We start from the raw sequence: 13,244 nt of genomic DNA on the forward strand, positions 1-13,244 counted from the left end.
AAAACCACTGAACATGTGCAGAATGAGCCCCCCCCCCGCTCCCCCACTCCCTTTATGACAAGAGTGTCGCAGGCCAACACACAGCTGGCTTGGAGCAGAGGTGCCATTAATGCAATCCACACCCCTTAGCAAGCATGTACCAGATTACAAACTTATTTATCAATCCCAGTGTGTTCAATGGGTGTTACTCCTGAGGAAACTGTGTGGGGATGGGATAACTCTCCAGAAATAACACACAGGAACAAATTAAAACACAGCTTTTTGTTTTAATTAAAAACTTCACTCGAGAGAAAACACACATGACTTTCAGTGCTTATATAGAAAATATACAGACTTGGAAAAATACCCACTTGGGAATCTGCACAGCACCCAACAACACACAAATCCAGATATATAGACCAAAAAAATAGTTCTTGAGCTCTGTTACCAAGCAAATATAAATAGGAACAAATAAATTCACTTGTTCCTAGGGAATTACCAGAGCTTTGTAACTTAAGTGATTAAAGCAGGTACTTTGGGAGGTCATAGCTTCTCAAAATAAAATTATGGCTGTTTCAAAGTAAAATTTGGCTTAATTACATATTAAGCACTGGTATGTCCCATTTAAGGTACCTCTGAAGCTAGTGCCTCACAAAGCCACCTTGTTCCCTTCTATGAGAAAGATACGCACCAACAACTGGATTATATGCAAGCTATTCCAGGCACATGGAATGCACCTTGCACATGGAAATGCGTAAGAGCTCCAGCACCTCTCATTTTGCACTACGAATTAGGCTAGTACAGGGGGAAAGCTGAATGTCTACCACAAAACATCGTTAATAAAAAATAAAACTTTTGCACTCGCATCCATTTCCTAAGGCCTGCGAATGCAATTTGATCTTTCATTTCAAAAATACCTCTTGCAAACCAAAGTCAACAATTTTTTTTGTAAATAAAAATCTATGTTCCTCTTTAAAATATTTGCTTTTTGGTATCAATAGCTCAATAAAGGGACAATGTTTTTTTTTTAGAAAATAAATTCTCCTACAGTGAAAGCGTGTGGGGAAAATTACTGCTCCCACGTGGTTCCACAAGGGCGTGTGACACTTTATGCCAGGTCCAGAACTGCTGGTGCTATATTCAGTTCTGTTCCTCTCCAAGACATCGGGGATCCCAACCCACTCCGTTTGGGCAAGCAACCTAGAGATGTAATGGCTAGGGGGGTGGGGTTGGGAAACTACCTTTCTTCTATCGTCAGCTTTTTAAAAAGAATTCCCACGGAGAAACTGGAAATGTGGGGAACATTAAAAAAAACCCTCAAATTAATTATTTTAGCTGTTTGAAGAAAATAAATACTTGAGATGTGGTTTTACTAAAAATATTTTCAGTATAGCATGAAGATTTTTAAATATGTCAATCTACAGCATGGGATAATGATAATTCTGCATATGCTGCATTTCTGGATATTTTTACAAGGGATTAATTTTGCCCACAATTCAAAAGATGTACAGTGGACCATATTACTTGAAGGGGTCAATGTATTAAGTGCTGTTCTATTAGATATCCATATCAGCTGCCAGGCTACAAATACTGGGACTGTATACAGACTGTTTCTAGCGGCAACAAAATGGAGTTTCTATTTTCACCCCCTTTTTTTTCCCAGATGGCGGACAAGAAGATATTTATTCTTAGGTAGTATCGGGGATGGTTGTTTGCAGCCTAAGCAAACCCAGTATCAGGTTTCAGAAACCAATCAGGGTGAGCCCTGGTTAGTACTTGGATTGGAGACTATGAAGGAAGTCTAGGGTTGCTACGTAGAGGCAGGCAATAGCAAACCACCTCTGTTCATCTCTTGCCTTATGATAACAACAACATTCAATTTATATACCACCCTTCAGGACAACTTAATGCCCACTTAGTGGTTTACAAAGTATGTTATTATCCTCATGACAATCACCCTGTGAGGTGGATGGAGCTGAGAGAGCTGTGACTGACCCAAAGTCACCCAAGCTGGTTTCAAGCAGAGGAGTGAGGAATCAAACCCAGTTGTCCAGATTAGACTCCTGCCGCTCTTTTAACTAGTACACCAAAGTGGCTCTATAGGGTTGCCATAAGTCAGCTGCAACTTGATGGCACTTTACACACAGAGAGATAAATTTGCCGTTTTATTCAAACACACAGTTTAAATAGTTATCAATAGGCCAAACAGTGCAGTTTTAGAGGCTAACAAAGGCTGCTTCTAGACCAGGGCATGAAAATTCACCCCTTCCATAGGAGCAGGCAGGAATGGTGGCCACAAATCCACAGGCACCTGTTCCCAAGCCACTCACGGTGGATCTTCCACTGCACAAAAGCACAGACACAATGCCAGTCACTGTGGGCCCCATGGAATCCCACTGCTGTGTTGCATTTGGGATGGAGATAACTCTGCAGAAGCCGCTAAAATTATGAAAAATGTATTTTATGGTTCTAAAGCAGTGAAAACAAAAGTTCAGGTTTGCCAAGGTCTGATTTTTTTTTTCAATTTCCCCCGAAATTCCCATTTTTTTCCTCCCAATTTTTTTTTCCTGGCTTCAAACTGTCAAGATAGTTTATACCTCTGGGTCAGGCAGTACACTTTTGAGAGTGACTCGCACTCCCAAAATCATATCCTGCATTTTAGAATCCCTGGGTCTGAAGTTCAAATCCATACCAGCGTGCCATCCCCAAAGGGATCACACAGCACACTAAACCTGGGGGGGTGGGGTGTCAGCTGCCATTTCAGGAAGTTGCTAGGTTTGAAGGCCCAAAGTTTATCAGGTTCCCTTAAGGCTGTCCCAGCCCAGATTCATCTGATTAAACTGGCTCAAGGGCATTTTGGCCACCCGAAACTCAAAGCTGCAACTTTTCTTGAGCATTTTGTTAATCTGAACACTCGTGCACAGAGCAAGCAATCTGGCCAGCAGTAACTCTCCCAACCCCATTCATCATTTTCATTAAAAAGTTCCAGCAGTCATGAAATTGTTTGTGAATGGTCCTCTGTACACAGAGAGACACCATCAGCCCCGCTTATGAGGAAGTGCCTGTGGGATGGACCTCGTCCTGGACCCAACAGACTCAAAATTTCTAAAAGCAGACAGTGGTAGAGCCCAATGATGTCGTGCGCACACAAACAGAGCCCTACTTTCCAAACAACAGCTTTCTGGAGATCAGGTGTGCCTTTGGGTCTCTTCCATCACCCCAAAGCATCAAAATCAATTTCTTAAAAATAAAAGAAAGGAATCCCTGATGTGCAGTAGATTGCCAGGGGCACGGTCCCCCATTAAAAGTGCTTTGATACATTTCAACTCACACTAGTAAATCTGTTCCGACCGGCTGGAGCCTGGCTACACCCATTCCACCCATATTCCGAGGGGAGGACTCAGCAACAGGATCCTATGTGGCAGTTATGAAATGGCTTTCCCATCTGTGGAAGAGGGGTGTGTGATTTTTGCAAATTCCTCCCTTCCACTGCAGACTTCCACGCACCCTCTGCTGTTCCTTCACCTCCACCGGCCTGAAGGAGCACAATTTCAGGGGTCAAGGCAGGCCGCGGAAGGAGGCAAGGAAGCTGCCTTCCTCCAGCGCCAGTCCCTTTGTGATGTTTGTGAACCAGGCCATTCAAGTCCTAACTGCCTCCCCTTCTGTCATTTTTGTTTTACCCTTTAATAAAAATAATGAACACACTTAAAAAAATCAAAGCAACAGCCACCACACCCATAAAAACACCCCTCACCTCCTTTACAAGATAGCCCTCGAGCCAGGGGCAAAAACTATTTACAAGTGATATCTATTAACTTAGGAGAGGTACCATTGAGTTATAGGCATCAAGGTCAGAAATCAACCACACCTATAGAGAAGCCTTCCCCCTTGGGAGGGAATTATATTGAGATCTTTAAATCGAGATCAAAGGGGGGGGGCACCATTTAAGCCATGGGGGAACTATTCTGGAGGTTAGAGAGAAAGAATCGGTGTCGTCAAGTTTGATTAACCCAGACAGTAATGGGCCCTGGGAGAGCAGTCACATCTGAAATTCCTTCTTCATCCAATGTCTAAGCACTCCATGGAATTCATGGCAAAAGGATGTAGCAGTGCAGGCGGTTATGTTTAGAAGGATTTAACACATTCAGGAAGGGTAGAGGAATCCGTCAGTTGCTGTCAGCCATGACAGCAACGAATGGAGCCTCCTTGTTCAGTGGCAGAATATCTCTGGTGCTGGGGACAAAAATAAGGAACAGCACTCTCTAGCAGACACCAGTTTGGGACTGGCCACTGTTGGAAGCAGAACACTGGGTCAGACAGGTCTTGGGCTCCACATTCTTCTGTTCCTGAGTATAAGGGTGGAATGTTCTGCTTGGAATGTTGCATGCGGCAGCAAATAGCAGGTTAAAAGTCTTCATGCTCAGGCAGTCTTCCCAGGATGCCAGTCACAGAGGCGGGGGGGGGGGGGGCCTGTCTGTCATGCCAGGAAATGCAGGCAAGTCAGGGTGGCTAGATCCAAAGGGAGCAAAACCAGAAATATTCAATTTTGGTTATCCTAGTCGCTTGGGAGGACTTGGGAGATTGTGCTGGGTTTGGCAGCTGGCCCCATGGGGCATCTAGGAGTCATGCAGAGCTTCAGACTGGTGGAGAGCTCCAGTGGGGATGGGGGAGAAGTGCTGGAGCGCCAGGCTTTCCTGTGGCAGAATGTCTCCCGGGTGTCTTCCATGGGTCAGAAGGACATCTTCCAAAGAAGTGCAGCAAGCACCAGCCATAACAGGACTTTTGCCACAGACTTTTTAAGGGGCGGGGCTGTCAGAGGTGGGGCTGTCAGGGGCAGGGCTCCCGGCCAGGCTGCTGGCAGCCGAGTCACTGGGGGATGCACTGTGGCAGTTGGACCGTTGGACCATGCCTGGGCGGAAGGCAGGATGGCGCCGGGCGTGCTTGGTCAGGTGGTCGCTGCGCATGAAACGCTTGTCACAGAGCGGGCAGGTGAAGCGCTTCTCCCCGGTGTGGGTGCGTAAGTGACGGGCCAGCTCATCAGAGCGGGCGAACCTCTTCTGGCAGCCAGACCAGCTGCAAGGGAAAGGCCTCTCACCTGCAAAGGGGAGACAAGGGTCACAGTTTATACAGGGAGAACCTTCACAAACAGAGGCAATCTATCTTCAAATGCTAGGGGACAAACAACCAAGTGGGAAGGACATGGTAGGATTAAAGCATTAGATGCCAGGCTCTTGGGTTCCAGCAAGTCCCAAAACCGTGCTAGGAAAAGTCAATTAAATTAAATTACTAAACCCCAAAGTGTCCACCCAAAAAGGAAGCCGCCTACTGTATCTCTGCATGCCCTAACCTGTCCTCCTCCTTTGGGTCCACTGTGAGTTGGGAGAGCAAGGAGTACAATTAAATGATCTTAATCACTCCCAAAACAGAGAGACTCATCCCTCAAAAGAAGCTCACTGTTGCATCTCTGTGTGAGTCACTGGTCTGGGCTTGTACCACCCCTACACACGCTAGACTTAAAGAGAGACCAAAAGAAACACACAAACTATGAGTGAGCTTTTTGGGGGCGGGGGTGTTACTCACACTCCAGAAACAACGCTTTAAGGGTACAACATCAAAGAAGCCCCCAATACTGGTTGTTAAGCAGCCGAGAGACAGTTCACAATCAGGTTCCCATCTGGCCTCTTGCTAAATGCCACCTGGCAAGCAGCCCGCTCTCTCAGCCTCAGCCCCCTACCATCTGATATTTGCAGATATTTTCCCACCTTCTGCAGTCAGTGTAACTATCACAAAGTCGATTGCCTACTAATAACTAGGACAGTGCAGTAGTTAAAGCCCCAGACTGGAATGGAATCCCTACTCCGGTGGGAAATTCACAAGGGTGACCTCAGGCTGGCCATTCTCTCTCAGCCTAACCTAACTTGCAGGGTTGTTGGGATGATAAAATGGGAGGCGAGAACCAGGGATATTGCTCTGAGATCCTGGAACAAAAGGCAGGATTTTTTTAAAAAAACGAGATACTCAAGTGTTACTAATTCCATTAGTAATACAGCCCTATCTAGTACACCCTGCTGAATCTGCATGAGCTTGCATGCACGCCATCACGCACTTCTCCTGCCATACTGGGAAACGTCCTGGTTACCTCTTCTACCAAATGATGGGAAGGGAATACAGTTTCCAGCAGGCATGTCTAATCCCAAAGCACTCGCATCCCCCACCATCCCTCCAACGGCTACGCCAGGCCTCCCTGCCCAGAAACGACAGAAGCCGAGAGCCTCAGAGACGCCGAGGGAGGTTCCAGGCAACTCATCTTGCCAGGGTGAGTCAGTGCCATCTGGAGAGCGAGAAGAAAGTGAGGGGGGCACACTGGAAGAGCCTGGCCTTTGTCTCCTAAGAGGAAAACATGCAGAACACAAAAGGATACACACACACACACACACACACACACACACACACACACACACACACACACACACACACACACACACACACACACACACACACACACACAAGGAGTGGGGCGGGGGGGGACCACAAACAGGCAGCTAAACAGAGAAACCCTGGCACAGCAGAGAAAACAATATGCCAGAAATCAGAATTACTGCTGGATATATTTTTTAAAATACATGCTTAATGAAGTGCAAATTTAGATGGGGTATGGGAGCTAAACCCTGACCTGGATAAGTCCATGCAAGCCCGATCTCATCAGATCTCAGAAGCAGGTTAGTAATTGGAAATCTCCAACAAAGACTAGGGTAGCAGAGGCAGGCAATGGCAAACCACCTCCATTAGTCTCTTGCCATGAAAACCCCACCAGGGATTGCCATAAGTCAACTCTGACTTGAGGGCACTTTCTACCTACCTTGGGAGCGAAAAGCCACTGAGGCAGAGCGTTTTTTATCAGAGAAACTGCGACGTCTCCCAGCGCTTCAGCCTCAATCCAAACCACTCCCTCGCCACCAGCATTATCCAACGTGTGCGGAAAGACTGCAAGTCAATGGTTCCAGTTACCATGTGATAGTTTCAGGTTGGTCTGCAGTAGAACAGCAGGACTTGATCCAATGGCACCTTAGAGACCAACAAGGTTTTCAGGAAATAAGCGTTTGAGAGAGAAATCTTTCTTCAGATATCTGAAGAACGGAGCTTTGACTCTCGAAAGCTTATACCCTGAAAATCTTGTTGCTTTCTCAGTCACCATGTGAAGTCAGTCCTACAGAGTCTAGCTATGTCATCCTTGGTTTGACCTCAGGATTTGACTGTTTTGTGCAGCTTTCTAGGGATTTTCCAGAATTATGTACTTTGTCGTTTCAGGAACCCACCCCTGTCCTCTGCAACTTCTGTGATGCTCCAGAAATCCTAGCAATAGAGCCACGGAGGCCAAAATCTCCCCCTGGGATGGCCTCAGAGCTGCTGGCGTTCAAAAGCATACTGCCTCTGAGCATGGAGGCTCTACGCCAACAACAGACCCCCTCCTCCTCCTCCTCCCTGAATCTGTCCAGTCCCCTTTGAAAAACCATCTTGTCTCACCAGATATCACTGCGTTCAGTAGCAAAGAGTTCCACAAGTTAATTAGACACCGTGCAAAGGACCTTCTGCCTGGTCCTTAAATATACTGTTCAACTCTCTGGATTCTAGCGTATTTTTAATACATGGGGTTAGTAGGAGTAAGACATCCCCCCCCCCCACAAGCACTCACATCAGATTTAAAATTCAGACTTCCCTGACACCAACATTTCCTATGTTGTCCAACTCTTCTTTCTCGCTCATATACTGTCACCACCTGCCCTTTCTCTTCCCCTCCCCCAACCTCACACCTTGTCTTTCATTACAATAGATAGTGATTTACCCCAGAGAGAGAGAGAGAGCGCTAGCTCCTTTGGTCTCACCAGAGTGTGTGACCAAAACTGATCCTTTTGAGAAATCCCAAGTTCTTGCTGCTCAGATAGACTGCTCCCACCTGTCCTGCCACTGCCAGGAGACACATGCCTGATTTCCTCCAGCAATCGGTGGGTCAATGCACTTTTCCATGTAAGCACAAGGCCTGCAAGAATTCATTCTTTCTTCTCCACCTGGCTTGCTGCCCTTGCTAAGCCTCACTGCATGCCGGTAATCAAGCCTTGCAAACTCGCTAAATTGCCCCACACTGAAATTCAGCACAGCTTTCGTAACTCTCACCGCGCTGAATGTTCTTTGATGCCTGTGCCACATCCCTGCCTGAGTGATGACAGGCACCCTTAGACCTCCCCCACCTGCAGAGATATCCTGCCAGGGTCAGATTATCATCTAGACCTTGCACATATGAATGCATGATAGTGTACAAACGGTCTGTGCAAGCTTGCCCGGGGAACAGATGGTTGCCTATAAATGCGGAGAAACAGAAGGTCATGCTGTAAGCCCCCCTACCTCCTCCCCAGAAGTTTTGAGGAACACGGAGCTTAAACTAGGTAGCATCTGGGTAAACAACCTCCCCCTCAAAAGAAGCTTTTCAGCCTCTGTCTGTACAAGGCTGGCAGCTGCCAACCCAACCCTCCGCCTACAAAGAGATTAAGGGCACGGGCCACCCCTTGGCACATGCCAAACAGTAAAGACATTTCATATGACTCAACAGAAGGCTCACTGCCAGGCCAGCACCTAGCCCTGCTTGCTCCGTTATCATCCCCTTGGCCCATTTTTGTGGGAGTTTGAAAAACCCACCAAATCCCCCAGGCTGTACTCTTATCAGCAGCCAAATCCAAGCGCTACACCACAGCTTTCCTAGATGACCAAACACCATGTGAACTGGCAACTTGCAGGTGCCAACCGAGGTGCATTGCCCACCCACCTAGACAGATGGGTACAAATGAGGTTTTCACGCTGCTTCCCACTCCCTTTTCGTCAGATGAAGAAAGGGGAGAAAATTAATCCTACAGTGTAGGTGTTGGGTGTCCCGAGTTCAAATCCCCAGTCTGCCATATAACTCCCTGGGGTGACTTCTTGGAGCCTGCCATTCTCTCCCAGCCCAGCCCACCACAGAGGATACCATATGGAAGGCAGAAGCACATATTCTGATCCTTAGAGAAAGGGTGAAAACATGATTAGATTGTAAAGATCTCCCCCCTCCCAACTTCCTCACTCAGAAATCAAGTGACATTTAAGCCAGTTTTGTTTTATACAAGGATTTGTTTATTTACTTACTTTATTTATACTCTGCCTTTTCTCCTTGACAGGGACCCAAGATGGATTACATCATTCTCCTCTCCTCCATTTTATACTCACAACAACCCTGCGCAGTAGGCTAGACTGACAGTATGTGACTGGCCCAAAAGTCACCCCAGACAGCTTCCGTGGCAGAACAGGGACTCAAACCTTGGGTCACCCAGATCCCAGTTCAGCACTCTAAGCCCTATACCACACTGGCTTTTTAAGAACATTGCCCATTTGCCCCTGGCTCAAGCATTGCTCATATTTAAAGCCATGGTTGCTTGGTACAGCTCGTAACTCCAGTGGCCATTCTGTGCATGCTTCTTGAAGAGCACTGCCTCCACCACAACTTACTTCAGAGAAGAGCTGCCTAGCTTCACTGCTGGGGGGTCCAGCCCATCACACACAGCAGTCTTTCCGAATCAAGGGGCATAAGATTCAACTACATGTTTGCCGGTTGCAGACCGGCTCTCACAGAATCGTATGCCGCCTGAAACACATTTATTGTGAAAGGCTGTATGGTGCAATGGTTAGTGTTGGATTAGGGCCAGGCCTCATCTCTGCCTAGCCTACTTCACAGGGTGGTTGGGCAGAGGAAAAGGAAGAGGGACCAGCCACATCGGCCACCTGCAACTCCTTGGAGGATAATCCCTTTTACCGTAGAAAGTTCCAAAGGTGGCTTCATCACGTGTGACTGGTGACATGGGATCCCTGCCCCATTTCTGCCCCCCACCCCACCCCCGCCGGTCACGCATCACCCCTGCAAATCCAAATATGGAATTCCATAGATGGTATGTACACCCACAGCACTGGTGATGCCACTCCTACCCACTCCAGTTTACAGATCTGTTTTTCCTAATTTTGCATAAGGAGATGGAAAAATGGGAAGCCACAGTCCAGTTGGGTTGTCAACTCTGGGTTGGACCATTTGAAGATGTGGGGTGGTGCAAGTGAAGGGTGAGAATTGGGAAGAGATCCCAGTGGGATATAAGGCCACGGGATCCACACTCTCCAAAGCAACCGCTTTCTCCAGGGGAACTGATCTCTGTGATCTGGAGATCACTGGCAAATCTGGAAGGTCTCTGGCTCCAACCCGGAGGTTGACAACCCACAGGCCTCCCCCGCTCTTCTCAAGTCTCACGACGTGGCCCAATCGTGCCACCCCGCGCGGCCACACCTCCCTCCCGCGTGGGCCGCTCCGTCCTTGGCGCAACGAGCCGGGAGTGGGCGGGACTGGGCGGCCAGGTCTCCAAGGGAACGCGCGCGGAGGGCGGGGGAAGGGTGGGAAACGGAGCGCCCGCCCCGCCCGCCCGCCCCCCAACGCCGGCGCAGAAAATGTGGAGGGCGCGAAGAAAACAGCCCCTCCCGTCGGCGGGTAGACTGTCTCGGAACGTGGAGGCTTCCTCGAATTCGTCTCGCCTTTGAAAAACGGGAACGGCTCCCCCCCCCCTTCCAGCCGGTTCCCCCGAAGCACTTTCGCTTTCAAGGCAGCCACGTGGGGTCAGGCTCTCGGCGGGGGCGGCGGCACCTTGAGGGAGAGGCCCTGTCCGGCTCCCACGAGCCCCCCCCCCTCCAAATCGAAAGCGGAGCGCAGGCGCTACAGGGGAGGCGCGCTCTCCTCGCGAGTAGACGAGACGAGGGGCAGCCGCGCAAGGGGCGCCTTACCCGTGTGCGTTCGGAGATGCGCCTTCAGATGCGACGACTTCCCGTAGATCTTGGCGCAGCCGGGGAAGGGGCACCGGTGCCTTTTGGGCGAGGGGGCGGCCGCGGCGGGCACAGCCGGGCTGGCGCCGTCGGGGGCTCGGCCCTCCGGGAAAGCGCTGAAGCCGCAGGCCAGCTGGCCCCCTCCGGGCGAAGGGCGGAGGCCGTCGGAGGGCGCGGCGGCGGCGGCGGGGCGCACGGGCTGGCGCGCCGTCGAACGGCAGCCGGGGCGCGCCGTCCAGTCTTCCGAGGGGGCGGCGGGGTGGACGAGGGCCCCGCTGGAGATGGACACCAGGCACTCGGCCGCCAGGTAGTCCAAGCCCGACATGCCGCCTCTCTGCCAGCGCCCAGCCGTCGGACGCGGGATGGCGTGCCGCGCCCTAGCGTGGCGTGCCGCCGGGGGAAGCCCGCCCGGGTCCCCGCCCAGCTGGCCGGCCTGCAGTCAGGTTGGCTGGCGGAGGGCAGCCGAGGCGATGACCCTCCTCCCGGGCGAGTCTCCACCTCTTGGCACGTCGGAGCGCGAGAAACGAGGGGCGGGAGAAGGGCGGAGCGCCTGGCCGCCCCCGGCTCTACCTCGCCCCGGAGCCGACGGGTCGGGGCCGTTCATGCGCCTCAAGAGGCGCCGCTGGAGGGCATCGGCTCCGCTGGACGTGGCGCCTGCCACAAGTCGGGCTGAGGACAGGGTTGCCAGTTGCAGGTTGGGAAATTTCTGGAGATTGGAGGGGTAGAGCCTGAAAAGGGCAGAGTTTAGAGAGGGGAGGGACCGGCAGAGTATAATGCCGTAGAGTCCACTCCCCAAAGCTGCCTTTTTCTCCAGGGAACTCACCTATGTCTTTGCCCCGCCATGGAGCTCCACCTGCACTGGCTGCAGCATTTACTTCAGAGTAAACCCCTGCTGTTGAGTATCAGGCTGTAAAGACGTGGGGGAATCCGGAATAATTGTTCTCCATCTCTGAACTGGAGAACTAAAATTGATAATTCGGGGCAGAAAGCTGAGAGCCGCTGAGAGTCGATTAAAAAACGGAGCCGAGGCAGGGGGCTAAGGGAACATTTATTGGTGAGACCCTGCCTTTCTCTCCTCTTTGGGGCTACCTGCCCAAGGCTGCGAAAGCTTAGAGTCCAATCCTAAACAGAGTTACTCCAGTCTAAGCCCATTGATTTCAATGGGCTCGGACTGCAGCAACTCTATTTAGGATTGCACTGTTAGTCCTGTAGGAAGTAGGCAGAATTGGGGCTGGGGGGGGTGTTGTGATTCCTTGTAGGTGTCCCGCTGTCAACTGGTCAGCACTACTAAATACACATCATGTTAGTCGTTATGCTTTGTTGGTTAGTCAGCACCCAAAAAGAGCTGGGTTCCTTCTCAGATTAAAATACTAAAGTAAAATAGTGTGGTCTCCGAATCCAGCTCCCTTCCTTCCATATGCTGGCTAGAAATCAGATACCAGCTTCCCCATCTGTGGAGAATTTGTGGAGTTGATGCTTTCCTCCAGAAGGCGGCAGCAGATCCCCTCCATCTGCTCTCAGGGCCTGCTTCACACAGAAATTCCTTGTCACCCCAATTCTTGTTCTTGTGTTGAGTGGGGAGCACTGATTCCTAGGACAGGCAAAGCCAGAATTTCATTTTTACCCCACTTGTAACTAAGTCAGCAGCTGTCCTGCAGCAACATATTCTGTAATTCATTGCTGCTCAACAGCCACTGGCTTAAATAGAGATGGGATTTGACCAAATCTTGGCCCGTTTCTCCCACACGTGCAAAATATGGGAAGGGGGAGACCGACTCCTGTCATTCAGCATTCCTCTTGGGTCATGTATCAGTACCAGAGCCCTGTACGAGCACATTTGGAACAGCATTCCTTTTTTCCACCGGAGCAGGGCAGGAGTCTTCAAACCTTGCTTCCTCTTTTCACACCTGTTCACATGCCTAGTTAAAATGCCTTCTTCAAATGGGCTCTTCAAAGCTGCCTTTTTGTTTTGTTAACACACTAGATGTGCTTCAAGTGGCACATGCGCATTTGGCCTTTGACACATTCACAGTGAAGTCCTAAGCAGAGTTACTCCCATCTAAGCCTATTGAAATCAATGAGCTTAAACTGGAGTAACTCTGCTTAGGATTTCACTGTCAGAGAGGTAGTAGGTCTGGCAATGGCTCTTAGCCATGGAGCCTCCATGTTCCAAGGCTGTATACCTCTTGTGCTGGGAGAGGTAAGCCACGGAGGAGGGCTGTTGCATCCTAGAAGCTCCAACCTCACAGGTGACAGAAAACTAGTCTAGATAAAGCCCAGGTCTCATTGAGCTATCTTACCTAGTGCATTTTTATCCTGGCTTTCCTAGAAGGCATTCAGAATGCTGTCTGAGATGTGGAGGAGTTAGCCATGTTAGACTGTAG

General features: G+C 49.9%; 1 protein-coding gene across 1 annotated transcript; it reads right to left on the reverse strand.

The window, feature by feature from the left end:
- Positions 1 to 132: 132 nt before the first annotated feature.
- Positions 133 to 11,263, reverse strand: KLF16 (KLF transcription factor 16). Its single transcript, XM_054981371.1, has 2 exons — positions 10,822 to 11,263; positions 133 to 5,074 (listed from the first exon to the last, which is right to left on the reverse strand). Exons 1-2 carry the CDS (start codon positions 11,183 to 11,185, stop codon positions 4,776 to 4,778), a joined length of 663 nt encoding a protein of 220 aa, XP_054837346.1. The 5' UTR covers positions 11,186 to 11,263; the 3' UTR covers positions 133 to 4,775.
- Between the last annotated feature and the right edge of the window lie 1,981 nt (positions 11,264 to 13,244).

The sequence above is a fragment of the Eublepharis macularius genome, chromosome 5 (genome assembly GCF_028583425.1).
Source record: "Eublepharis macularius isolate TG4126 chromosome 5, MPM_Emac_v1.0, whole genome shotgun sequence".
NCBI classification, from domain to species: Eukaryota; Metazoa; Chordata; class Lepidosauria; order Squamata; family Eublepharidae; genus Eublepharis; species Eublepharis macularius.